Source organism: Epinephelus fuscoguttatus, linkage group LG15 (genome assembly GCF_011397635.1).
Source record: "Epinephelus fuscoguttatus linkage group LG15, E.fuscoguttatus.final_Chr_v1".
In the NCBI taxonomy this organism is placed as follows: Eukaryota; Metazoa; Chordata; class Actinopteri; order Perciformes; family Serranidae; genus Epinephelus; species Epinephelus fuscoguttatus.
Window position 1 is genome coordinate 35610608 of NC_064766.1, and position 25397 is coordinate 35636004.

The 25397-nt window shown below is 41.9% G+C and overlaps 1 protein-coding gene across 1 annotated transcript in view; it reads right to left on the reverse strand.

Moving 5' to 3' along the window:
* LOC125902683 (solute carrier family 22 member 23-like) overlaps positions 1–23109 on the reverse strand; it is a 58194-nt gene extending 35085 nt beyond the window's left edge. The window contains exons 1-4 of the mRNA XM_049599223.1: positions 23069–23109; positions 22255–22759; positions 13212–13315; positions 12976–13130 (exon numbers count right to left, since the gene is read on the reverse strand). Coding sequence (XP_049455180.1) covers positions 12976–13130; positions 13212–13315; positions 22255–22759; positions 23069–23109 — 805 coding nt within the window. The remainder of the gene's footprint in view (positions 1–12975; positions 13131–13211; positions 13316–22254; positions 22760–23068) is intronic.
* Positions 23110–25397: the final 2288 nt, after the last annotated feature.

The following is a 25397-nucleotide window of genomic DNA, read 5'->3' on the forward strand; positions in this document are numbered from 1 at the left end:
ATTGTATCTTGCCGGTAAAGGGGCTAAAATTACACCTGAGTGTTGTGTTTCCATCACTGCCGATTGGAGCCAGAGCCGATTTACATCCGTGACTACTGCTGAATATTTTGACCCAGGTGTGAATGCCGATTGTAATCTTTTCCATTACATACAAAAGCCTAAGGACAGTTAAATTATAACTTGTAACATTCAACATTATATTACATGTTCTTCTTTGTGTTTCTGGTAAAATGTAGTCCTCTGTATGCATGTGTGCACTTGAACACTACTCACACTAGTCCAGTTCATGTACAAAAGGAGTGACAGCAAACATCACACAATCAATACAGTCTGTGTGTGTGAGTGTCTGGGTGTGTCAGCAGCAATTACCATATTGAAACAAATACAAGACAACTTTCTTTCCCCTTAGAAATAACACTTGCAAAAGGCTAGAGGTAAATGTGATACATTTAACAATCACTCTTTGTCTCTCGTGCTTATTTTGTCATCTTTTCTCTCTCTCTTTGTTTCTCAGTGTTCTCTCCCAGACGTGCCATGATTCCATAAGCAGCCACCAGAGTTATTAACAAAATCAAAGCCTCTCGGGACAACAGAGATAACGTATGCAGTGTGCTCAATACAAAGCCACAAATCAGCTTGGAAAACAAGGACATGTCAGCACAAAGGTTGGTTCCATCAATGACATTTTGTGGCACGTTGCAACAGACGAGGTTTTCCAAATCCATTTAAAACTGGAACTGATTCTGTATTATTTAAATGTTGAATTATGGAGAAGACTCGAAACCAAATCAGGAAGAGAGACCAAAACATAAGACAGTGGGAAATATCCCTTGGCTAGTTCTCAGAAACTATTCTTGTGTAAATACCAAGAGAAAATGAATCAAACAGAATACACTATCCCTTATCAATACGTAAGAGATGAGAATTTGAGCTGGGCATTTAGCTAAATCGTGAGCGTGAGTTTGTCCCAGAATAACCTCCACAAAAACCAACTGGTTCCCTTGTCACCATTAGGGATGTCACGATTACTTTATTTCACTATTAACCACGATTTTAAATGCCACGGTTAATTAATCGTAAAGATTCCTCAACACCATCACGTTCCAAAGATTATGCCGCAACGCGGAACCATATACAGTAGGTCAACGCAACTCGCACGGAGCGAAAACAAAGTTACACAAGCGGCGTCTCCGAGTGATGAAGTATGGATGAAGAAGACTTATTCCCCCCCAAAAACGGATAAAGTCAGCCGTGTGGGATCATTTTGGCTATCGCAAAATGACCAAGGGGTCATTGTTGACGACAGCTTTCCAGTTTGTAAAACATGCCGCAAAAAATTTGCGGCCAAAGGATCAAACAAGAGCAACATGATACAACACCTGTGGGACAACAACCTGGCTTTACATTCGCAAGTAAAGGTAAATGCACAATAACTGGGTTAAAATACGTCAATCTCAATTTATCTAATGTAACACTGAATTAAAAATTATATGTTAGCGTGTCATTAGCAATTAATGGCATAGTGGTATGATACGAGTTGGGCTTACAGTGCAACGTGACAAGCTAAGGCATGTCTCAAAAACTTTTTTGATGGATAGTTTTGCAGTTTGTGTGCACACAGCGTGAGGTTATAATGGTTTTGGGTCCTTGTAGCTCTTTGGAGTGAGACGACAGGCAGAAACTCACGTCCACATGAGTGCGGGATTTCACAAATGCTCGTCGTTTATTTTTACATCAACTTAAAAACACTCCAACCTTACCAAGCCCAGTTGTACGGCTACTATATTTTCATACATGAACAAAATAGTCGCCACACATACTTATAACCATCACTGTTGTGATGTGAGATAAAAGAAAAAGCAGGAGCACATGGAAATAAATGAAACTTAAAGATCTATAAGGAGTGTTCATGTGATTTTATACATTTATAGTGTGAAATTAATTAATGCATAATAATCGTGATAATCGTAAAACCGTGATTATTTCTCTGACAATAATTGTACCAAGAAAATCTATAATCATGACATCCCTAGTCACCATACACAGAGCAAGCAGCATGAATGTCAAAGGTTACTGACAAGGAAGTTATAAAGTTCGTCATGATGCATGACCATAGACAATGACGGAATCATGTGGTCTGTCTGTCGTCTTTCTGCATCTCTCTGACTGTGCTTTGATTGTCTACTGTATCGCTCTACAAGGCTTCTCACACACACCCATGACATGTAGAGGCTTGCCTCGTCTGATTCAGGCAAGAAAGGTGAGGACGAACTCCACTTAGGATGAGTTTAGAGACATTTGCTCTTTACCGTGAGGCCATTATAAAGACTTCTCAAAGTAAACATCCTGCCCCCTATTAACATTTAATAGCCGGTGCTGTCGGGAGATGAAAGGTGTGAGATGAAAACCATTAAGCTCATGCACATGTTCACGCACACGTGCACACACCTAAGCTGACATTTTTTTAGAGAGACACCTCACATTGACACACAGTTCTTCCACAGTTACACAGTGTGTGTACTTTGTAATAATGCTGCTATGCTGATATTTGGTGTGAATAAATACTTCAGGGAAAAACAGTAATATATGTCTGTGAAAGCATCTGATTTCAGCCCCACAACGCTGATGTGGATGCATGACATATCCCGCACAAACAAAAAGCAAGCTCTGGCCCACTGCCCCAGAACACAATAACCTCGTCTCACGCCGATCACAAAACTCTCTCTCACAAACACCCAGCGCAGCCAGCTAGCATGACTCAGCTAGCTGGTGTGTGTCTGTACGAGAGGGGGTAGCAGGTGAGGCTCGGGGGGGTTGGGGTGGTGAGGGTGTTTACTGTACAAACACATTAGTGAGCAGCACTATGATGCTGAGCTATAGGCTCTATGAGCCTCGCCTGCCCTGCCTGGCACTGTGATGCTAAAAGGGCTAGCACACACTGATGGAGCGCTGGGGTATAAATAGCAGCGCTGCATCAGAGGACTTCTTTCGCCATCAGCTTTGCTATTCTGCTGTTATGCTTTAGAGCCGACATACCATGGATCGATACACTGGAAACATGCATTAGCCTACATTTTAATGAAAGGGCTTAATGTTGACATACAGACACACTTCACCTTCACTTGTGGTGGTGGTGTAATCATCTTTCCTCTTAGTCAAGCATCCTTAAGAATCAGAGCTGAAGCATCTCACCTTTTCCACCTCTTGTGCAGTTTCAACATTCCTCTCAGTCTTTACATCAGCCTTTTTCTCTACTCATATCAGCTACTAGTCAGTCTCTCACTTTGTCTGGAACAACCCAGCCACCGATCTCTTTTCCCTTTTTTCTGTCTCAGTTACTATGTAAGTGTCACATCACAACAGGCAAGTTGGGCCCTACAGAGCCCCCAGGAACAGCGCCAGGCTTTGAAGCCAGTTAAATGTAGTAATAATAATAATTCAATATAAAAGGACATTTAAAACAGTTTAAAACATGGATTAACTGACTCATTTTAAAAGAGTTGTGTGAAGCGTAAAAAGACAGAGTGTCAGATCTGTATCAGGAAAGTCAGAGCTAAAGGCTAAAGTGAACAGATAAGTTTTTAGCTTTCTTTTAAAATTATTTAGTGAGCTAGCTTCCCTGATATCTATGGGCAGTGTGTTCCATAGCTTTGGGGCGTAATTGACAAAGGCTGCATCCCTTATCTTCTTACGGCTGTTTCTGGGAACCTCCAGTAAACCGACAGCAGATGATCGCAGTGTTCTTGGAGGCAAACAGCTAACAAGTAAGTCAACAATGTAACTTGGTTTTCAATGAGCTGAAGTCTCTCACTGGTGTTTTTTGGGAGGCCAGTAAAATGTGCGTTACAGTAGTCAAGTCAGCTTGAAATGATGGAATGTATCAATTTCTCTTCATCTTTTTCATTTAGAAATGGTCATACCTTAGCTTTGTTTCTGAGGTAGCCAAACATGGAATTACAGCATCCAGGTTGGTCACGTGATGCCATGGGGTTCCAAAATGCTCTTTCCCTCAGTTTTACATTGTTAAAGAGTCATCTGTAAATCAGTGGACATATTTTTTTGAGCGTCACAACCCCCACAAAATGACTTGTTTCACTATAGGGACTTGATTCATTTGGTAAATGGACCTGCACTTTGCACCTTTCTAGTCTTCTGACCGCTCAAGTGCTTTTTACACAATGAGTCACATTCACCCATTCACACACATGTGCATACGCTGCCCCAAAGGAACAGCACCGGGCTTTGAAAACAATTTCATACAGCTACTTAGTATTTAACACACTTACACACTGATGGAACAGCCATCAAGAGCAATTTGGGGTTCAGGATCCTGCTTTTATTTATTTATTTATTTAAGATTATTTTTTGGGGCTTTTTTGGCTTTTTGCCTTTAATGGACAGGACAGATTGAAATGGGGTGAGAGAGAGAGAGAGAAAGCGGGGGATGACATGCAGCAAAGGGTTGCAAGCCGGAGTCGAACCTGCGACCGCTGCAGCGAGGCATCGCCTCTGTACATGGGGCGCCGACACTATCCACTACGCTATTGATGCCCCCAGTATCTTGCTTAAGGATACTTTGGCATGTGGGGGATCAGACCAATGATCCTCCGATTAGTGGCTCTACCTTCAGAGCCACAGGAGTCCCAATTTGGTAGATAATATTTTGAGAGTCTAGAGGAGCTGCACGATTAAACCATTTTATTCCCTATTCAAGTTAACAGAGGGCTAAACCAGAAGTTAGCCACTCAGCCACTTAGCTGTGCGGCCACCTTAACTCTCTAGTGTGCTTGTTCTATAGACCCAATGGTCTATAGAACCAAACCAAAAGGTTTTTTGGCTGAATGCGCCACTGAGCAACTTTCATAGGCATGAATGATAAACATCCACGGGCCCTTCAGTGGGCCTTCAATATTTCATCCAGTTAGAATAGGTAGTAGCCGCATTCAGACTGCTCTACACTCTTAAATAGGCTCCACCATGTCCTGAAAACTCAATGGATTTCCTCGCTGATACCTCCAGGGAACAATCAGGTCATGTTCAGGAAGCTGTTGTCTTCTAATTACTGTATTAACGTATTCACAAGGATGTATCTACGTATTTAAAGCCAAACACAAGGATTGCAATCGTTATTTTGCTATTTTCTAGATTAAAACTGCAGTCATACAATGGCACCCAGCCTTGGAGATTCATGACCTAAGACTTAATTGCACATGGATTGATGAGAAAGGGGGGATTAGTGTAATGTCTCCAGCACAAACACAGCCGAAGCTGGGATTTGGCTCCGACTTTCCTTTGTAAGCACAGTCAAACAAAGCGAGCCACAAAGGAGGGTCATGTGGTTTATAATGTTATGTGCAAAAAAATGTCACATGACTGCCACAGTGTCAGGCCTATAGTGAACATTAGCTTTGGCTAAACTCTTAGCATGTGGCAAACTATCATGGGAATGCAAAAGAAAAAGTACCCTGAGCAGAACACCTTGAAATAAAAAAAAAAAATTGATTCTCTCCAGTAATGTGTTATTGAACGAGTGTGCTCCTCCTCTTGGAGCAGCTCTCGTGGAGTTTTGTCAATACAGAGTGGCTGCAGGGTAAATATCATGTGACAGAGGCCACACATGATCAGAAATAAGGGCGTCGGTATAGCAACACAAACCCTATACAAATATGCAAACTCTTCTCAGACACACATCTGCCCAGCTAAGTGCTGCTCAAGCTGAGGTCACTCTGGTACATCAGCAAGCTGTTCATACACAGAAGTATAATTTCCACAGAATCAAATGGTTGATTAGTAAAAAAAGAAAATAATGAAAACAGCTTATGTGGGGAAATCAGTTTGATTATTATTTCATGAATAAGTGCCCAACTGAAATGGGAAACCCGGCAGCAACAGCGAGGAGGAATTATATTTGACTAATGAGATGACAGGTCTGTGGCTGACTGCTGGTTTTATGCTTGTTAAATGAGGAACTGGTAGCCTGAATTACAATCGCCCGTTTCAGCCTGAAGCAAGAAACCATGAAGTACTTGTGTTTGCTTTTCATGCAAACAGATCAACACGGGCCATCTAACCAGAGTCCACAATCCCGGACATGCTGGTAAATGCTCAAGGTTAGATACCTCTAGAGTTACTCACCTATGAAGCTACAGAAACTTTAAACCTACTATTTTAGATATCTTTGGAAAGTTCGGAGCCATTGTGCAACCACACGTGTTCCTTGAACACTGAATAGATTGCGGAGGGTGAGGTGTTGCATTAACCTGATTAAAGAGAACAATGCCTATAAAATTACAACAGATTGTTCGTGACCACTTGATTTACTTTGCAATCTCTGTATTGGTTTGGAGTTTGCAGACTGAAGGGTTGAATGCAAAGAATGTAAAAAAAACATAGAGAGGCAGGTAGACGTAAATAGCAGAGACTGAGGGAGAATGCGGAAAAACAAACCAAGTTGAAACAACAGAGAATAATGAGAAGACAGTAACCAGGAGGAAGAGATAAGGGGGAAAAACATAAATCTTCCCTCTGACTCACAATAATTGGCCTCTCTAGACACAAATGTAGTTTATTTGGAATGCGGCCTCGCTAAAGCATCAGATATATTTGAATACTGTTTCCTCTTTATCAGTCAGAAGGGTCAAATACTGCTCAGCTGCTCTGGCAGTCAACCGTTAAGGAGGCGCATGATTTATGTTTTCAAATGCCTATTTAATTCTACTTTATATAACAGCGAGTTGCATTGTTCACTGCACCGTTATGCAGAACAGATTTCAGATCAATCTTATCTTTTGTGACAGCCGACACACTGAACTGACATGACAAGATGAAACAATACAGACAGACATTTAAACTAAGAACTGCAGCATCAAGTAGGGATTGCACAATTTTGCAGTGGACCATTGAAATGAGGCTATACCTATTTATATCTCACTAATTCAACCAAATAATGAATTTTATCTTATCTTATTCTTTCTTTCAGTCTTGCAGTCTCAGACTAAAGCTGAATACTACTCTACTTTTTCACCAGATAAAACAGGTTTCCTACAGCTTAAGGTAAGGTAGTTTTAAGACTTTTTAATGCCACTTAGAATTAAATTTAAGACCAATTTCTTTTTATCAAATTTAAAGAAAAAAAAAAAGACATGAACCAACATCAGTAACTTAGGTCAGGGTCAATTTTGCCTGAATGTGAAAACATGACTTTTATGTCCAGTGGTGGAGATGAGGGTAGAGCAGAAGTACGAGATACCTGGCCTTTGCTGGCACGAGTTTTCTTTTTTTGGGCTTTCTGTGTTTCTCAATTTGCAGTTTGAAAAACTTTTTGCATAAAAATACACTGAGCCAGCTGGCACCAAATGTCAATATGACATCAGAAAGACGTTGGACAAATCGGGTTGATGATATTTTAAATGTCTAATGACTTTAGAATATTATGTGGTGTACACGTTTTCCAGACATTAAGTTTTGCTCTTCATACTTTACAACTAAATGTCTGTACTCTGCTCAAAATGATGTTGGAATGAGACGTTTGGAAGACACTGGATTTTGGTAGGGCTGCCCCCTACTAGTTGACCAAACGTTGTTGACCAGAAAGGTCACTAGTCGGCAAGAATAGTCATTAGTCGCTTTGAATCGCTGTGAATATTCAGTCTGATAAATACACAAAAGTTGATAATGTTAGTGCAAGACTATTCAGAGCTTTACACCTGTCCCATAGACGATAGGCCTACACACTTACAAACAGTTCCTGGAAGAAGATCAGCTCTGCACTCAGGATTTCAGGTAAATAGATTATACAATCCTTATTGAGACTGCTTAGCAACCTCAGACGCAACCTGCCAACCACTCTTGAAAGCTGGCACAAAAAGGGCACAAGAGTAGCACCCGTCGCCCAACCTCATGTTTCCAGGCGGTTAAAGACACAGCATGTGTACTGCCTCTAATTTCCGGGGCTGGTACCTGTGGTTATTCCACAGGCTAGTTAATAACATGTCGGGCAGGAAATCCAAAGTGTGGGATCATTTTGAGAAGGTGAAGGACGAACCCAAGGTGATATGTAAACTCATCTTCATTGGTTGACTACAAACATGACGTATCATCTGAAACATGGAAGTAGCTACATGCCCATTAGCCCACAGCGTCATTAACAGGCGGCTCGCTCAGTGTGTGACGTGCACTTGGAGATAAAATATAGGCCTATATTAATGAAGGTTCATTAGTACGGTTTTGTATTTCTCTGTAATGTAGCACAGTGTTAACAATGTTACTGATACTATTCTTTCTCACACCTTCAACTCAAACCACTGTGTTGCCCCGCCCAAAATATATCACTTAACAATAATTGTAAACATGCGGGCGACAAGTCGACTAATGGCCCTAAATGACGAATACTGGTTGACTAGGAAAATTCTTCACTGGGGGCAGCCCTAGATTTTGGTTACGTAACAACACCACTTAAAACCAACAAAATATTATTGTCATCTGTCTGCAGTATTCTATATCAAATTGACGTTGGTATTAGGCGTTGTCCTGAAGTTGAATTTTGGTCACCTGACATCACAACCTAAATTTTACTGCTATCTATAACTATCAAGTGTTGTTGGTTCTGCTATCATGATCTGCTTGACATCAATACAATTAGGTAAATTATATTCAAAATATAGATGTAAACATTTTACAATGTAACATCAGAAAAAAAAACATCCATAAAATTCTACTTCCCACATCTTTCCATTTCTTAAGACTTTTGAAAGATTGATTCAAAAAATTTTTACACTTATACAGATCCATGCAAACCCTGATAAAAGCCAAAGTCTGACCAAAAATATTAAATAAGCTTGTACAGTAGAGATGTAGAATAAATATGAACCCCACCACCTCTTAATTGGTTCCAACTGCCAGATTGAGAACCACTGATTTACTGAACCGTGAACTGTGGGCTAATGTGAAAACAATGGAAGCAGATGTCAAGTTCATTCAAATTTGATAGGACACCATACTGTACAGCCTGACTCCACCCTTTTGCCTCCCACTGTCCCACCTTCTTTCCTTTGTCCTCGGAGCAGACTAAACGGTCCGTCTATTTTGGGAGCGCGGCGAAGCTTTTCAAGGTATACAGTGTTGAGTAAATTAGAATGACAAGGACACTGAGGGCCCCTTCCTTCATCATCTTGCCCTCGCTCCCTCCCTCTTATCTCTCCCTTCTCTCCACTTTTGCCACCTCCCTCTGCACTGGTCAATTACCGCGGCCAAAGAGGCTTTTAAGGATCCATCGCCGAGACCAGAGTGTGCATCAGCTGCACAGCCAATTATCAGGACGCTATCAGAAAGTCCTTCTCTCCTGTTCTTTGGGACTAACGCTGCATTCCTGCAGAACAGATTATTTAAAACCTTTACAGGTCACGTCAACAGAGACGATTCATATCTGAGAAAATTACTCTCCTCCTGACCTGCAGCGATGGGTGAAACTATATCGAAGACAAGTTACCACAGCACCTCCAACCCCTCCTGCCATTTATCTGAATATTGATTAGCGGTAACAAGGATTAAAATCTCAGGAAAAGACACATGCTGGCACAACTAAATGAAAATTAAAGAGGTTACTTCAAGGGTAAGGCTGCCGGTACTGCCTGTTGTTGTTCTGTAATGAGAATCTATCCCGCCAATGGCGTTCAATTTAATAAATGTTAGGGAGGTCACTGCAACACAATTACTCTTCTTCCAGCTGGATGCTATCCTCAGCTAGAGACAAGAGTTAAAGCAGAATAGGCTTTTGATGAGGCGTATCAGGTCATAATGAGAAGAGAATCAGTGGGCGGATACTAAGGATTAACAGCGGGCAGTATGGGTTAAATTAATTTTGTAAAGCATTATCACAACACTAATATGATACAATAATTCATCACATTAAATGAGTATTTCATCTTTTAGTGGGACGCAATGAGGCTTAACAAGAATTTTAAGTATGCCAGACTTAATCCTGTACCAGATTTTGATTAAGAGTAAACACATCTTTCCTTCAGGAGGTTAAACATTTTGACATGAGCTCTTTTTCAGTGATGATGTTGAAATATCAGGCATACTCAGCCCCAGCAGGGAAACTGCTCCTTACAACTTGCAGTGCAACAATCCTACTTCCTCGGAGCCCAAAGTCCCACACAAACCAGTTCGGCTTACAGGTGAATCGTCAGGTTTCAGTGGAATAAGCCTGCGTTTTTGTACAGTATTATTGCTACATTACTGCTGTGCCATTCTTCCTGAGCACTTGTGTTTAGTGCCAGGTTGTCTACAAATTCAAACCAAAGCTGCAACTAGCTTGAAAAGGTTTCAAGTGCTCCCTAAATGGCCCCAGGCAAAATGAGTAAGCAAAAATATTCAGCGTTTACAGTCAACACAGATAGGTACTCATATTTCAACTGACTGACTGCCAAACCCCTCCCACAAACAGTGATTGTTAAATAACAGACTACAACCATAACTAATTGTGTAAATAAATAAGTTTGGAAGGTCATGCCTTCCAAAACCTGCAGCACAGGAGTGAATTTGAATAGAATAAACAATGTGTTTGTTTGTTGTAAGGTAGCCTGCAAATGTTAGCAGGCCCAGCAAACTGATAGCTACCTACAACAGTGGCCCAGAGTTACCTCTGAAGTCAAGGAGCTTTGCTAACTACATTATTCTTGTTGGATTACAGGTGACGTTGGAAGATTGTCCATTCAGGACTGGAACATTAACTGTGTGGGAGCCAAGAGGCAACTCACAGTTGAGGGTAATGATATTTATTGTCTTGGCTCGTTTACACTTCAGCAATTCAGTTATAACTCAGCTGAAAAAGTGTTAAGATAACCAAATATATCAATTAGGCCCAATCCCAATACCCCCCCTTGCCCACTACCCCTTGGCCCTCAAAATGAAGCAACGAGGGGTAGGGGTAGAAATCTTTCCCTAGGAATTGGGACACCACTCACTACGTCACCGCGTCGGTTACGTTCACGCATATGTAACTAACTTAAAGAGGAAGCTGCAAGCCATCTACATTTCCAACCGGCATCTACAATAGAGTCTCCAGTTGAGTTCATCCTACCAATCATGTCTGCTGCATTCATCATGCTTCATTTGATGAGCGACAGACGACAGGGGACTTCTGCTAGCTAGCTAACCAGCTAACATTACAAGGCAGCATAGTTATACTAGCTGGCGTAATGTGAATAATCTGACAATTGTGCACAACAGGACAGATGACAGACATCAGATAGTGTGAGCTAGCTAGCTAGCTAACAAGCAACCTGACGACTGTAACGTTAGCTATGTATGAACTTTTTTCCCCGTCTCTTGCTCGGTGGTAGCCATGGCGACATCTACCCCTCACTGGCAAGTCAGCATCTGAAATCCCTCGCTCCGAAGGGCTAGTTTCATACCCACTACCCCTCGTTATGCCCCCTACCCCTACACGCAAAAAGGAATTGGGACACCACTACCCCTTGCGGGAACACGCAAATGTAGGTGTAGGGCCAAGGGGGGTATTGGGACGGGCCCTTAGTTCTTCTTATCAAAGTCTTTTGCCTTGTAAAATGTTGACTGCCTGTTCCTAATGTTATTAATTAGTAGAGGTGGAAATAACGTTAAAATTTAAATTTTTTTTAGTCTATTCATCTCACTCCAAAAAAAAACCCATTGCAGCAAAATGCATCTTGTGGACTGAAAAGCAACTGATTTTATTCGTAGGCTACCAAAAGTTTAATTTGTGTTGATATAATAAATACATTGATACTTGGTGTCTGTGTATCGATACAATATTGCCACGTGAAATGTTGCAACACTATCAATTTTTCCCACACTCCCATTAATTAGCTAGCTACAAATAAAAGCCTGCTAGCGAACGTTGTTACTTCTGCCTACAAAATCAGAGGTCGCCAGCTAGAAATGCCAGTCCCGCTTTCATATACTTGTGTTTAAAAGGGATCGTTACGCTGTTTCGAGGTAGGGTTGTATGGGGCACTTATCCATAGCACAGTGCATTACATACAGTGGATATCAGTCAGCACGTCCCAAGTCCGATACAGAAGCTAAGCAATATACTGCTGTGTATGGGGGTCAGCAGCAAAATGTATTTTAGCCACCTTAGAAAAACAATATCAGTTAAAGTGTGTGCCATTTTGAGAGTATTTTCACCACTTCACCTTTCCATCCATCACCTGTTTCGAAAGGGAAGCCATTAACAGCTTCAGTTCCCCACTTACGCTCTTGTCAACCAGACTCCATTGAGAAAAAGAATAATTCTAGCTCACTGAACAAGGAAGCCACTTAGCTAAAACTGCTTCGATCAGTTAGTTTGTTTGTGTTATTGTGTGACTTTGGTGAATCTGAACTAACCCTTTAACATGCCAAAGTCACACAATAACACAAATTAACTAACTGATCTAAGCAGAGGCAGAGCAGCAGCTCCTGTGTTCAGCGACGTTAAATCACCGTTTTTCTCAATGGAGCCTGGCTTTGAGGAGAGCGAAATAACAGCTTCAATTTCCCGCTGGAAATCACTGTCTGACAGAAAGGTAAAGCAGTCAAAATACACTCAGTATAGCATATGCTTAAACTGATGTTGATTTTTTTAGGTGGGAAATTTTTTCAAGTGGCTAAAATATGTTTTGTTGTTGCCCCCTCCATCACAGTGGAGTGCTTAGCTTCAATGTTAGACTCCAGCCTGTTTCTTCAAACCAGAGGCATGCCGACTGACATCTACTGTTTTTCATACACTATTTATGGATAAGTGACCCATACAACCCCACTTAAAAAAATATGAACCACCCCTTTAAATCTAAGAACCTTTTTTATTAACGTACCCCACATTTTGAGTGCTTTTCATCAGCGTAATCAACTGCATATGTGCTGCGCTAGTTGGACAAGCACAGCAACAATAACAAAGTGGGGCAACCTGTGAGTAAACTCAAAGCTTTTAGTTTAGAGATTAACACTTACTGAGGACGTAGAGAGAAAGAGTGATCCCTGCCAGGCAGAAGCCTTCGAAGAAGCGCAGGGTGCTGAACATGGGGACGTTGACAGAGAAGGCCACGGTCAGACCAAACACCAGCATGAACAGCACCGATATGATCAGCACCGGGTGGCGGCCGAACCTACGGAGCGAGGTAAGAATTATTTTTGGCCACCTTTAATGTGAAAAACTTTCTGTTGTGCAAGAACTTTGAAAATCTTACCAGTCAGCGAGGATTCCAAACGTCAGGTATCCAAAGATGGATCCCACCAACAGAGAAAACTTGGCAATGTGGACTTTCCATGCTGAGTCACACACCAGACTCCACTGCAGAGACAAACACAGAAACTTATACTGGGTACAAAATGGAAGTGAAAGCAACAGCTAGGCTATATATTTTGAGGATGAGACACTTTTATGTATTGACTCAAACGCTACACTAACGCTGTCTGATTTATGGGGGATTATCATCGCTCAAAACACATAACATTGAAATGAGAGAAGGGTGCGTACTGAAGCGCTTCCTGGTACTTTGTCTAATATGAACACTGATATGATAAGTCTCCAACAATTGCATTACCTCTATTAATCATTCCAGACATTATTTTACACAGGCTACAGTGCAAGCACTATTAGTGTTTACGCTCAATGGCACCCAAAATAGTACATCTCTAAACAGACTTGATATTGAATGTAGCCATGACTCACTCACACATAAATATGCGGTCTTGAAAATTGCGATTCTGTAAGCATCAAAAAGCAATACAAAATTGTCAAAATGATGCATTGGGGTTTTCCTCCACTAGTAAATGCACGTTTCTGCAAAGCCCACGTCGTGTATTTGCCTTCAGTGTCACCAGGAAGGTTGGAGAAACCTCTTGAAATTAATATCAGGGATTAAATCAGCTCTATTATTATCCTCAGTCAAAATGTATACAGTATATGTGAGCTGACATTTCTTATTTCACTATTTGTTCACTGCTCCTCTGCTGTGTGTCGAAATGGTGTACATTATTACAGTCGACTCTGCATCTCCTCGCTTTCTTTGCCGCCTGAAACTCTCAGCGGAGGGATTCCTAGAGTGCAAACAATGCAAACACGCTGTGACAAACAGACCTTGTACACAGCACTGATGGCAGCGAGGTGCAGCAGCAAACGTAAAGCCCAGTGGAGTATTTGCATTTCTTGTGCATGTTTGCAGGAAGAAACTCAATCCCCTTGAGAATTTAGCCTGAACATGCAACTTGGACTAACATTGACATTACTATTTAATGATCCTCGTAGAGTGGTTGATCCTGAGAGGAGCGGGAAAATGAATTTCACAGAGGAGGGGGATATTAGAGGTCTTTTTGGCAACATATGCCACCCAGCTGTCTGTGCCGGCAGAGAGGAAGGAGCAGACAGGGGCGTGGCGGCCATAGCAGGTGCAATTCTGCCCCAGTGCTACCTCATTTATTAACCAAATCACTATAAGAATTACGGGAACAAATATTGCCAAATTCTACATGTTTCATCCAGCAACTCAGCCTCATCTTGAAATACAGAGTGTAGTTTGTTCTTGCATTTTTCTCTGGGGGGCTCTAACCTCTTATAACCTCTACCATAGTGACCTGTTCAGAATGGAACGCTCCAGGATTACCCAGAGCCACCCAGCCATCACATGATCCAGGCATGCCACTCATTCATGGTTTCAGTATCGATGTCAGCAGAGAAAAAGACAGAGGGAGGCAAACAAGTTCCTGTTGCGCAATCACAGCACAGCCAAGGCTTTAAAAAACTGAAGCGGCCCTCCTCCGGGACTATGACAAATCAGCATATTTACATGAACCCCTGAGTCTGCGATTACACAAGGATTGGCACCGCACACAGCTGGATGACAGTTTGGTGACTGTGCAGAGTCGACATCTTCTGCGGGTGACCACAGACAGATGACCAACGGGGTGAGATACAGACATATCCCCAGGTCACATGCCGGAGACAAAGCAGCAAGTTAAGTGGTGTTGAAATGAGCAGTGAAAATGGGCAGAGCGTGGTGGATGTTCTGAACGGAACATTAATGTGTTTTATTTCAAAGACAATTCACATGTATTATTAACCAGGATTTTCTCAAGGCCAGTTCTCTAACCGAGCTCATACACAATCATTATTGCACATCCATACAGCTAGTGGCACAGAAATATGACTATCAGCTGTAGCAGAGCAAAGAAATCCTAGACAACTGCGATTCAGTGAGTCAAATGCTCCCAGCTTGCCGTCTATGCCCCTATTATTTCTGCCAGTTGCTCCAATGCCATTGTCTCGCTTATTTGGGAGTAATGCCTAGCAATCAGTGCGTGGAGCTGGGTTGTACGCATAGCTGGCAGAAAATGCAGAACAATGAACGGCTAAAAGCAAATCAGTTAAAATCCCCAGGGTGTCTGTTGACCTCTCTCAAATGACCGGCGGCCACCAATGATCAGCCGACACCATCCAGTCTCATTAGCTCAGATGAAGACGCTCTCAACTACAGCTGCACGATTCTGCACTCGCTGAACCACAAAGCGGTGGGTGGGGTGTGGGGGGTTCAAAGGAAGGGGAGCAGGCGAGGGAGGGAGACGGAGGGAAGCACAGGAGGAGGGAGGAATAAAGAGTGTACAATGTAGAGGCAGAACATACGAAGAGATGGAGAGAATAAAGGCAAGTATTGGTAAGGACTAACAGGCTAAAGAGGGAGGAATAGAGATGCTTAAAAGCAGTTGTGAGGAGAAAACACATGGAGAGACTGCTGCATAGTTACTGCCTAGCAACAGACCATCGCCGTGGTTATCAGACTCTTTCTGCCTCCAAGTGCAAGTTTTAGCACCAGTGCTGCACCGAAGGGCTGAAATCCTGTAATGTGGTGGTAGCTTAGGTGAGGGGAGAGGAGAATAACAAAAGACAGAGCAAAAAGACACGTTGATACTCTCCTTCCATCGCTGTTCTGTGGTAAAAAGAAGACAAGAAGGAAACAATATCTGACATAGGAGATGTAGCCTGAGGGACTTAAAGCCTACGAGTGATTTTATATTATCTAGGTGTGACCGCGTCTCAAATAACTGTCATACTACTGTAGGATCTGGATGAACAACATGTTCGGCAAGTTGGCAGTTATGTTTTCCTGTGACCATAAGTGACAGTTGTTGATGCAACAATCCTTTTACCGTCAATCTATTATTCATTGCCTCCCTTTGTTGACAGTTAAGAACTGCAAGTACACGTCTGTTACAACCAACCAACACTCTTAAAAACGGAATTCCATCACACAACCCTTGAAACAAACTCACACTACAGCCGAGGGTCAGGCACCCCACAACGCTCACCCCTCCCTGACGAGGAAACTTATCAGAAACAAGCCTGCAGCACACACACACACACAGAGCCTCGACAGAGCTTTATCTTTGGGTCGCACAAGCATCTTTCCTTCCAGCTGACGCCGTGAGCGGCTGTCATTGTGTGCTGACTGGGTATCTGCAGCGGGGTCATTGCCTTTCGACAGCTGAGGCTGTTTCAAAGTGTCCCACACTGATCCAGGGTCTGTGGAAGAAGCAAACCAGCTGGGTAAACAGTGTGAGGGGACACAGAGCAGAGAGGCCTGCATGGGTGTTCAGCTACAGTATCATCTTTCAGATCTATGGGTGTGCAGCCTCCAGTACAGTGATACCGGGTCTGGGTGTACCCACCACTGTACTTTCACTACATATCTTCCTTATCACTTTCCTACAATACTCTAACCTAAAAAACTGGCATACTGTACAGTTGTAGTGTATATACTGAAGAAGTACTGCTGGATTAAAGGTACACTAGGCAGGATTTTCCAGAAAGCAAACAACGTATAGACTCATACAAAGTAATCCCTCTTCATCATCACTTGGGGCCCACTAGACGTGTAGCAGTGCTGTGTTCAAGGTAGGGCTGCCACGATTAGTCGACTAATCGATGACTAATCGACTATTAAAATAATCGGTGACTATTTTAGTAGTCGACTAATCGGTTTGAGTCATTTTTTATAGAAAAGTACTATAAAAGTACCCCAAAATACTCTTACTGCAGCTTCTTATGTTCAAATATTGGCAGCTTTACACACTCTCCTCTGACGGTGAACTAAAATCCTTTGGCATGAGTACGAAACAAGACATTAGATGACGTAATTTTGGGGTTTGGGAGAGACAGACTGACATTTTTCAACATTTTAACACATTTTTCGATGAAATGATTAGTCGGCTAATCGCAGAAATAATCGACAGATTAGTCGACAATGAAAATAATCGTTAGTGGCAGCCCTAGTTCAAGGTGTTCCTGGCTACAGCAGGACTTTAAAGGTAGCGACCAGGTAGCAGCACCAAGAGGAAGCCACGAAAAGGGCGGAGACTGTGGCAAAAAATGCAAATATAGCAAGCACCCAGTGGAGTGAATCTGGGGTTTGTTCTCACTTTCTCCAACGATTCTGTTTACAAGCACTAACTGACAATTCCTCCATGGTGCATCTGTAGTCACTCAACCTGACCTGCAACTAACGATTATTTTCATTATCAACTTACCCATCTACTTTTCTTTCCTGTGATCAATCCATCAGTTGTAAATTAATCACAAACTAATTTGATCGTGGATTATTCGGTTTGAGTAATTTTTCAAGAATAAAAAATTCTCTGATACCAGTTTCCTAAATGTGAATATATTTTTCATCATGGGATTTGATCAACATTTTATAGACCAAACAACCAATCAATTAATCAAGAAAATAATTGACAGATTAATCAACAATGAAAATAATAGTGAGTTGCAGCTGTGGTTGGGCCTATAACATGTATGAAAGTACTTGCAATTTTACATCACCCTTTCTCAAAGCCCAACTGAAAATCTTCTAATGTCTTCTTTTGTCTGACCAAAGGTGATGGAATTGTAATTTGATATTGTTATAAGGTGCTCTGTGATTTTAAATGTTCCACCCTTGTGTTATATTATGGTTATCGCTGTGTCTCAAATCGTGTACTTCTGTACTTACACTTACTATTTTGAGTGCATAAGTGCGTTCACACTGAGAAGTATGGAAGAATGCAGTGCACTATGAGTACCCGGATGGTGCACTCAAAACGGTCAAGAAGTTGAGTGTGGAACTATGGACACTTCTCGCCCTCAATGGTCGCCATCTTGGCTACGTAGCGGAAGGGGAGGGACCACTTTTCAAAATGGAAATAGTGGCCGAGGACTGTGCGACCGTAAACGTTGCTGCATTGTTCAAATGTAAGTTATACACATGTGTTTTGCACTAAGCACCACTATGCTGTTGTCGGGTATAAGCCAGCAATATGTTTATTGGGTTAATTTAGCAGTCTGTAATGATTTGGTACCGCGAACGATAACGGAAATGCTAATGCTAGTTTGCTGACTAGCTAATTTGCGGTCGTCATTTCTGGTAAGTGGTAAGACAACACTACCCTGTCGAAATTCGCGCACTACGCCAATAAGTACATAGTGCACATAGTATACTACATGAAGTGTACTTACGGAAGTATGTGATTTGAGACACAGCGAGTGTTTGACAAGACAAATATGGCTTCTATTTTTATGCCTAATAAACTACAACTCCCAGAAGGTGGAGCTCCTGCCACCAGGGTTGCACACAGGTGTATTGCATACAGCCAGTGATTAGACTGAGATTAGTGCCTTTTACCAGCCTGTCCATTGTTGTCAGCTCTGATGAAGGTCGAATAGGTCGAAAGCTCAACAAGAAAGTGAAACACTGCAGAGATGTAAGTGTGTGGAAATCTTTTTCTACCAGTCCGACCAAAGGTCTAAAGCCCATATATAATCGGTTTATTATCACATATGATAAAGGAGCAAATCTTCATAATTTAGGTGCTGTAACCACAAAATACAGCATTTTTGTTTTAAGACTAATTGATTATAATTTATTTTTCTGTTAATCAATTAGTAGATAAGAACATTTCAACTCCAACAATCAACAGAGTCAATCAATGCATTAATGACACTGGGCGAGAGGCGGGGTACACCCTGAACAGGTCACCACACTATCACAGGGCTGAGTCTGACACATAGAGACAGAAAACCATTCACACTCACATTCACACCTACGGACAACTCAAGAGTCACCGATTAACCTGCATGTCTTTGGACTGTGGGAGGAAGCCGGAGTACCTGGAGGAGAACATGGACAGAACTCTGCACAGATGGGCTCCCCACCCTGGGTTCAAACCCCCACTGTGGATTCAAAGCAGGAATCCTCTCTGTGAGGAGACAATGCTAACCACTGCAACACCATGCAGCCCATAATTCTCATGATGGATTCATTTTTTGGTCATTTATTGAGGAAAAAAATGCAAAATATTAGCTGTTTTCAGAAGATCTGATGCTTTTCTCATGGAATATCTTTTGAGTTTTAGACTGTTGATCAGACAAATTAAGCAATCTGTCGACATTAACTCACATTACTAAACAAAAATAATTCCATGTTCTAGATACAAAATTGGCTAAATTCATGAGGGTGTTGTAGCTTTGTACCAGTCTGAACGCCATTCTATCAATCCCAAACAACCAAACTTTCACTGGGCATCAGTGTAGAGGTTCGTCTTTGCCTTTAAACTGTCGCAGGCCACTATTTCAGGCAGGTGTGTGAAGCTGCCACCCGTCTGAATGGGAGCTGAGCAGGACAGGTTGCAGAGAGACTCCATCTGTCTCTGAGTAATGATACATTTCTCATTTCTGAGGCTCAGTCCAATTAAGATGGACCCTGAGGAGAGCTTTGACTCAATTAGTATGGGTCTCCACATTAACCACTTTAGATCCTCCACCACCACCTCAACCTCCATCAAAAGAGAAAAAGGAGCGAGCAGAGATGTGCAACTAAATCTGGAGGCAAAACCTACGTGGCACGCTGTGAAAACATCTGCATATATTTACATGTTTCCCTCATGGCAGGTTAACAGAGTGATGTGGAGTTAGAATGTGTTGGTACATTTTGACAGACACGTTTCGGCCGTGTTGGCACTCTGCTCTGCATTATAGGGATCGAGTGTCACAGATAGTTGAGCCCAGTCATGTGCAGTTATGCCTGCAATCCAAACATAGGGAGAAATGCCAAGTCATCACTTCCTGCCGTAGTGTCACATCCTAGTTTCTGTGCCACGGTGGGGGAAAAAAGGGCCTTGGAAGAGTGAGGGACGGGTCATCAAACGAGACGAGGCCACAGACACTTTCAATTCTGGCTCCGATACAGGATTCTAAAGCCATCCGATTCAATTTCTCCTGATGGTAACCTTGTAAGAATGTGGACCGCATGGGTCAGGGAAGACGAGACACTTTTACCAACTGCTCAGGCCTGTCACTGATCTGCAGTGGTGGTAGTGTCAACATGACATTCTCCTAATGCATGCAAAAGCAACACAAATATTAGCATCTACAGGTTAAGACCAGCATGAGAGGAGAGCCGGCAGTGTTGTAGCACCAAACTCTCTGCGTTTTTTACCCGTGAGAGCACTGACATTTTTCGATTGTTAGTAATATGTATCCACCCAATCGATTTCCCTCATATATGACTTCATATTCAGCTGCAGGTCGAGAGCATTTTGAACCATCAGCCTGGCTTTAGTTGCTTCAAACCCCACCCTCTCAGATTACCCCGCGGACAGTAAATGAAATCAAGATTTAAACTGTCCCCCTCCTGGCTTGTGACTGAATTAAAATGCCTCAGTTGCATTTTATTTGCTTTATTTAAACAGGGACATTATCAGTGATAAGCAGATGGGCTTTTGGCATCACAGTGGACTCAAGCTCAGGGTGCCACAACCCCCCTCCTGCAGCACAGAGAGGCTTCAAAGCCCGGCTTCAGATCTAACTCTTCCTGATAAGCTTTTTGATTATGGCATGCATGCCAAACTCCTCAGAGGTGAGGGTACTGCAAGTTAAAATGCAATTTGCTGAGCTCTGCAAGGGTGTGTGAGATTATCAGTGTGTGTGTCGACATTTTCTGAGCCAAACCGAACATTAACGTCTTATTTATTCCCTCTCTATGAATGTCGTCTTAATTTAACTCTATGATAAGATTTAAGATTTCTCTCTGAAGATTTAATCACATTATCTTACCAATATTGATGCCAAGTTTACTCACAGAGCCCCTGTGGATCAAAGTTCATGCTTTTCAAAAATAAAACTTCATAATGTGATGCAAGGGTGCAGGTTTTGTTTCAACATTAGGGAGGTGACACACTTGATTTTGTTCATTTTTGGCGCATTTTTCACATCACTTTTTTGCCTTTTCCTGCAGCAATGTCTTTAATTGAATCAAAATAAAAGTCCTCTGCTACTTTCATGTTGTTATTGGGGTGATGCACGTGCACACGCTTTAAATATTAAAAGGGATGTGTCCCCTTTATCCCCCCCAGAATCTACGGCTACATCTTAATAAGCATGCAGCATCCACAATTCGAGAAGAGCTGACAGGTGTAATGAGATCTAGAAAACTTCCTCCTCCAGCTGGCACACCAACTATGATGACTCCAGGCCTATGCTGTCTCCTCAGCCTTCCTCGGCTGTGCAGATAGGGATATTACCACACACTGCTGATGTGACCTGAGGTAAAGACACCACAGACACACTCCAAGCTCCCCGGAATAAAAGCTACAAGAATATGTCACCAGTGTTTGGTCAGGGCAGAGATAGGGCGGGTGATGTTTGGCCAGGGATGGGGTTGCATTATTCCAGTGTGCACTATTGACCTTTGCTCCAAATCAAAAAGGGCTTCACGTCTATTATGTCCATTACGACAAACCGGCAAATTCCACCAGCGCGGGCACTTTTGCCCAGTGTGCCAACGGTGGCGTGTCTCTGCGATAGGTCACACTATTTGTGTCAGCTGCTGCGATGACTCACTCACTGTCAGTCCCGTGCATGCTCGCACATATACGATCCTACTACTTTCAGATCCAATGTGAGCCAGGTCTGTGGATCTCTACAGGAGAGAAATGACTCAGTGCTAGACGGCCCACTGTGGAGCAATGCACGCCTTGGATGCACAATGGAGGCACAGGCACTAAGCAGAGGCTGTCAGATAATATACATATGACATGTTAACATGACTGCTGCAGCTTTATGGGTTTTTATTAAAGGATGGGTGTTGATAGGTGAATTTCTCCCTCTTATAATGGCTCCCAGCAGGATTAGGGCGGGTAAGGCATCAGATGCATAACACAGTATGATGGAAAGGATGCCCACCCTCAAGATGGGCAGCTTACCTTGGTGACCACGTTCTGTACAAGTCCTGTGTGCAGCTCAAATGTCCACTCACTGCAACTACACTGCATGTTGGCGGTGTCATTGTGGCTGCCGTAACTTCCATTGGCATTTATATAAGCCGGCCGCGCGCTGATGTTTTTGGGACTGTCTAACAACGAGGAATGGCTTGCAGTCTGATTAGACAGGTTCCCCAAAGGCTGGATACATGTGTTGTTCGGCTGGGCGAGGAGGAAATTATCAGAGTACTGGCTGAATCCAATAAATAACGCCGGGATCCATGTCAGCACGATCAGCTGTTTCTGGTACTTCCCAAATCCCCCGAGAAAAGGCAGCACGGAGCCGTCGATGCGTGTCAGCAGCCCCGGCGACGTGGTTTCGGGGGACACGAAGCCGTTCTCAGGTTGATGGTCGTCCGTGTCGAGCTGCACTACGGCCATCGCGGTGTCGCCGAGAGATGCCTCCGTTGTGTAGCGAAGCCGGGGTTGCAGTGCTACCCCCTGTCGACTCCACAATGCGTCAATGCCCCCAGCTCCGGCGGTGAAAGCCGTGCGCAGTCAATCACTGGAATGGAAATAAGACGCACCTCTTTATTATCAGGAAGCACTTCCCCTCCGTCTGCCACCAGAAAGCCGTGCGGGACTCACTGCGAGGCTCACAGCTCCCACACACACGCGGGTTGGGAGTGAATTAGAAGCAATGGCGAGGGAAACTATATCATGGTCTCCTCCGTGGGCTCATTCATTGTTGTCTTTCCGTCAGCTGTGGCAGCAGAGCCCTCGGAGGTGCTTCCTGAGGGAGCCACAGGTAACACACCTGCCCAGGAAGGCTGTGTACTGGTGACGCCAACCCAACATGGCCACCTGTAACCACTGGTAACCACTTAGAAAGGAAATTGCTCACTCTGTGTGCAGCAGCAAGCCAGGCTGCCTTTGGAAATTAGAATTAAGCTTGTTGTAATATTTCATAACTGTCAGTGAAAGACAGCACAGTACTTGTGTTTCTATTTTTATTTATAGCCTATTTATATAAACGGGGTCTTCTTACAGTACAATTTTCAAACATTTTTTTGTGTATATTATCTAATGATAGAATAAAATCAAACCAATGCATAACAACCGTCTTCCCATATTCTCTCTTCTTATTTTATGTATTTTTTTTATTTTTATTGTATTTATTTATTATCATTATCATTTTATTTTTTTATTTTTTTATTTTCATTATTTTATTTTATTTTATTTTATTGTATTTATTTATTCTGAGGAATTGAAATTTCAATCATTTTGCAAGACAGCCAAGGTATTTTTTATATATATTTTTGTCTCTTCCTTGTCCCAAATATTGTAGATGACATTTGTTTATTTATTTTTTATTAGTTTGAATTAATTAATTTATTTATCTATTTATTTTGAGGAATTGAAATCATCAAATCATTTTGCAAGAAAGCCAAGATAGTTTTAATATTTTGGGGCTCTTCCTTGTCCCAAATATTGTACATAAACAATACATATGAAATGAAAACATACATGCATAAATGCAAAACTTTTAAATGTACAGTACAGATGTCCTATCAACAGGGGGTCGGTGTAGCAGGAGGAGGAGGAGGAGGGGTTAGTTTTGTCCCCGCCCAGTTTTGTAGCAAACAACAAGAACATGCCATGTCTACTGTAGCTGGCAGTAAAGGTGGATAATAAAAAAGGTTATCACTCTTTATATGACTTGAAGTCACAGATGTGAGCAGAAGCCTGTCCTTCAGGAGACACTGAGTTATGTCTGTTATTTATGCACACTAGTGTATGTGCGGTGTGTGGAAGAAGCAGTGTGGTTTTGACAGAGTATCAACATTGTATTCTGGCTGTTCGTCCAAAGTTTGAGTGCTTGAGAGAGACAGAGAAGTAAATTGTAGTGTGTCTTGTCCCACATTAGATTGCAGGCTTTCTACTTTGTTGGTAACCAGAGGTTTTGGCTTTTTTAGTGGAGACGACTGAAGAGAGTCAGAGTCAGATTTATGCAGTCATTCCAACTTCCTCCTGTTTTTTTTTAAAATTTATTTCACTTTAATTTTTTTTATTTATTTACTTATTTGTATTAATTAATTCATCCATTTGTTTATTTATTTATTTAATATTTATTTATTTGTTTATTCATGTATTTGTTTGTGGTGTTCACCAGATCTCACTGAGGTTTTTGCCCATAAGATTTCAGCCCCATAAAATCCTTTAAAGACTGATTTCTAATACAGCACAGAGTCTGAACCTTTGCTTTATTAAAGGTTACTTATACTTTAATTCATGCATTAATACATAGATCAATAATAAGATTTTTTTTTTCTAAAAAGGACTTTTAAGCAGCCTGATGGCAGTGGTGGAATATAACAAAGTACATCATCCAATTTACTTTATTTAAATACAATTTTAAGGTATTTTTACTTTACTCGGGTATTTCCATTTTATGCTACTTTATACATCCATATCAATATCGTACCTTTTATTTCACTGCATTTATTTTAAAGCTTTAGCGACAAGCAACTTCATTCAGATTATTCATACAAAGTATAAATTCAAATTTCAATTTTATTTATAAAGACAATATCACAAATCACACTTTGCCTCACAGGGCTTTACAGCATACGACATCCCTCTGTCCTTGGACCCTCACAGCTGATAAGGAAAAACTCCCATAAAAACCCTTTAATGGGAAAAAAATGGTAGAAACCTCAGGAAGAGCAACAGAGGAGGGATCCTTCTTCCAGGACAGACAGACGTGCAATAGATGTCGTGTGTACAGAGCAGATCAGCATAAAACATTTACAGTAATCCATGTGACGAAATGAGACTGAGAGGGACAGACAGGTGCAGGGCAAACACTAATGACAATAGCTACAATAACATCAATTATAGATTAAATAGGAATAGTACTTTGGTAGCATACATGTTATACGTATATTGATTATATGATAGTGTATGTATGTGACAACAAATCATATGTGTATAGAAGCATGACTAAATCAAGTGATAAAATACAATATGATATTAAAGGTTAAGCTTCTCATTAGTGTATAATGTCATTAAAATGAGCTCAAACTTCACCAGCTGCAACATTACAGCAATGAACACATGAACACATCAGTAATTATAATCTAGAG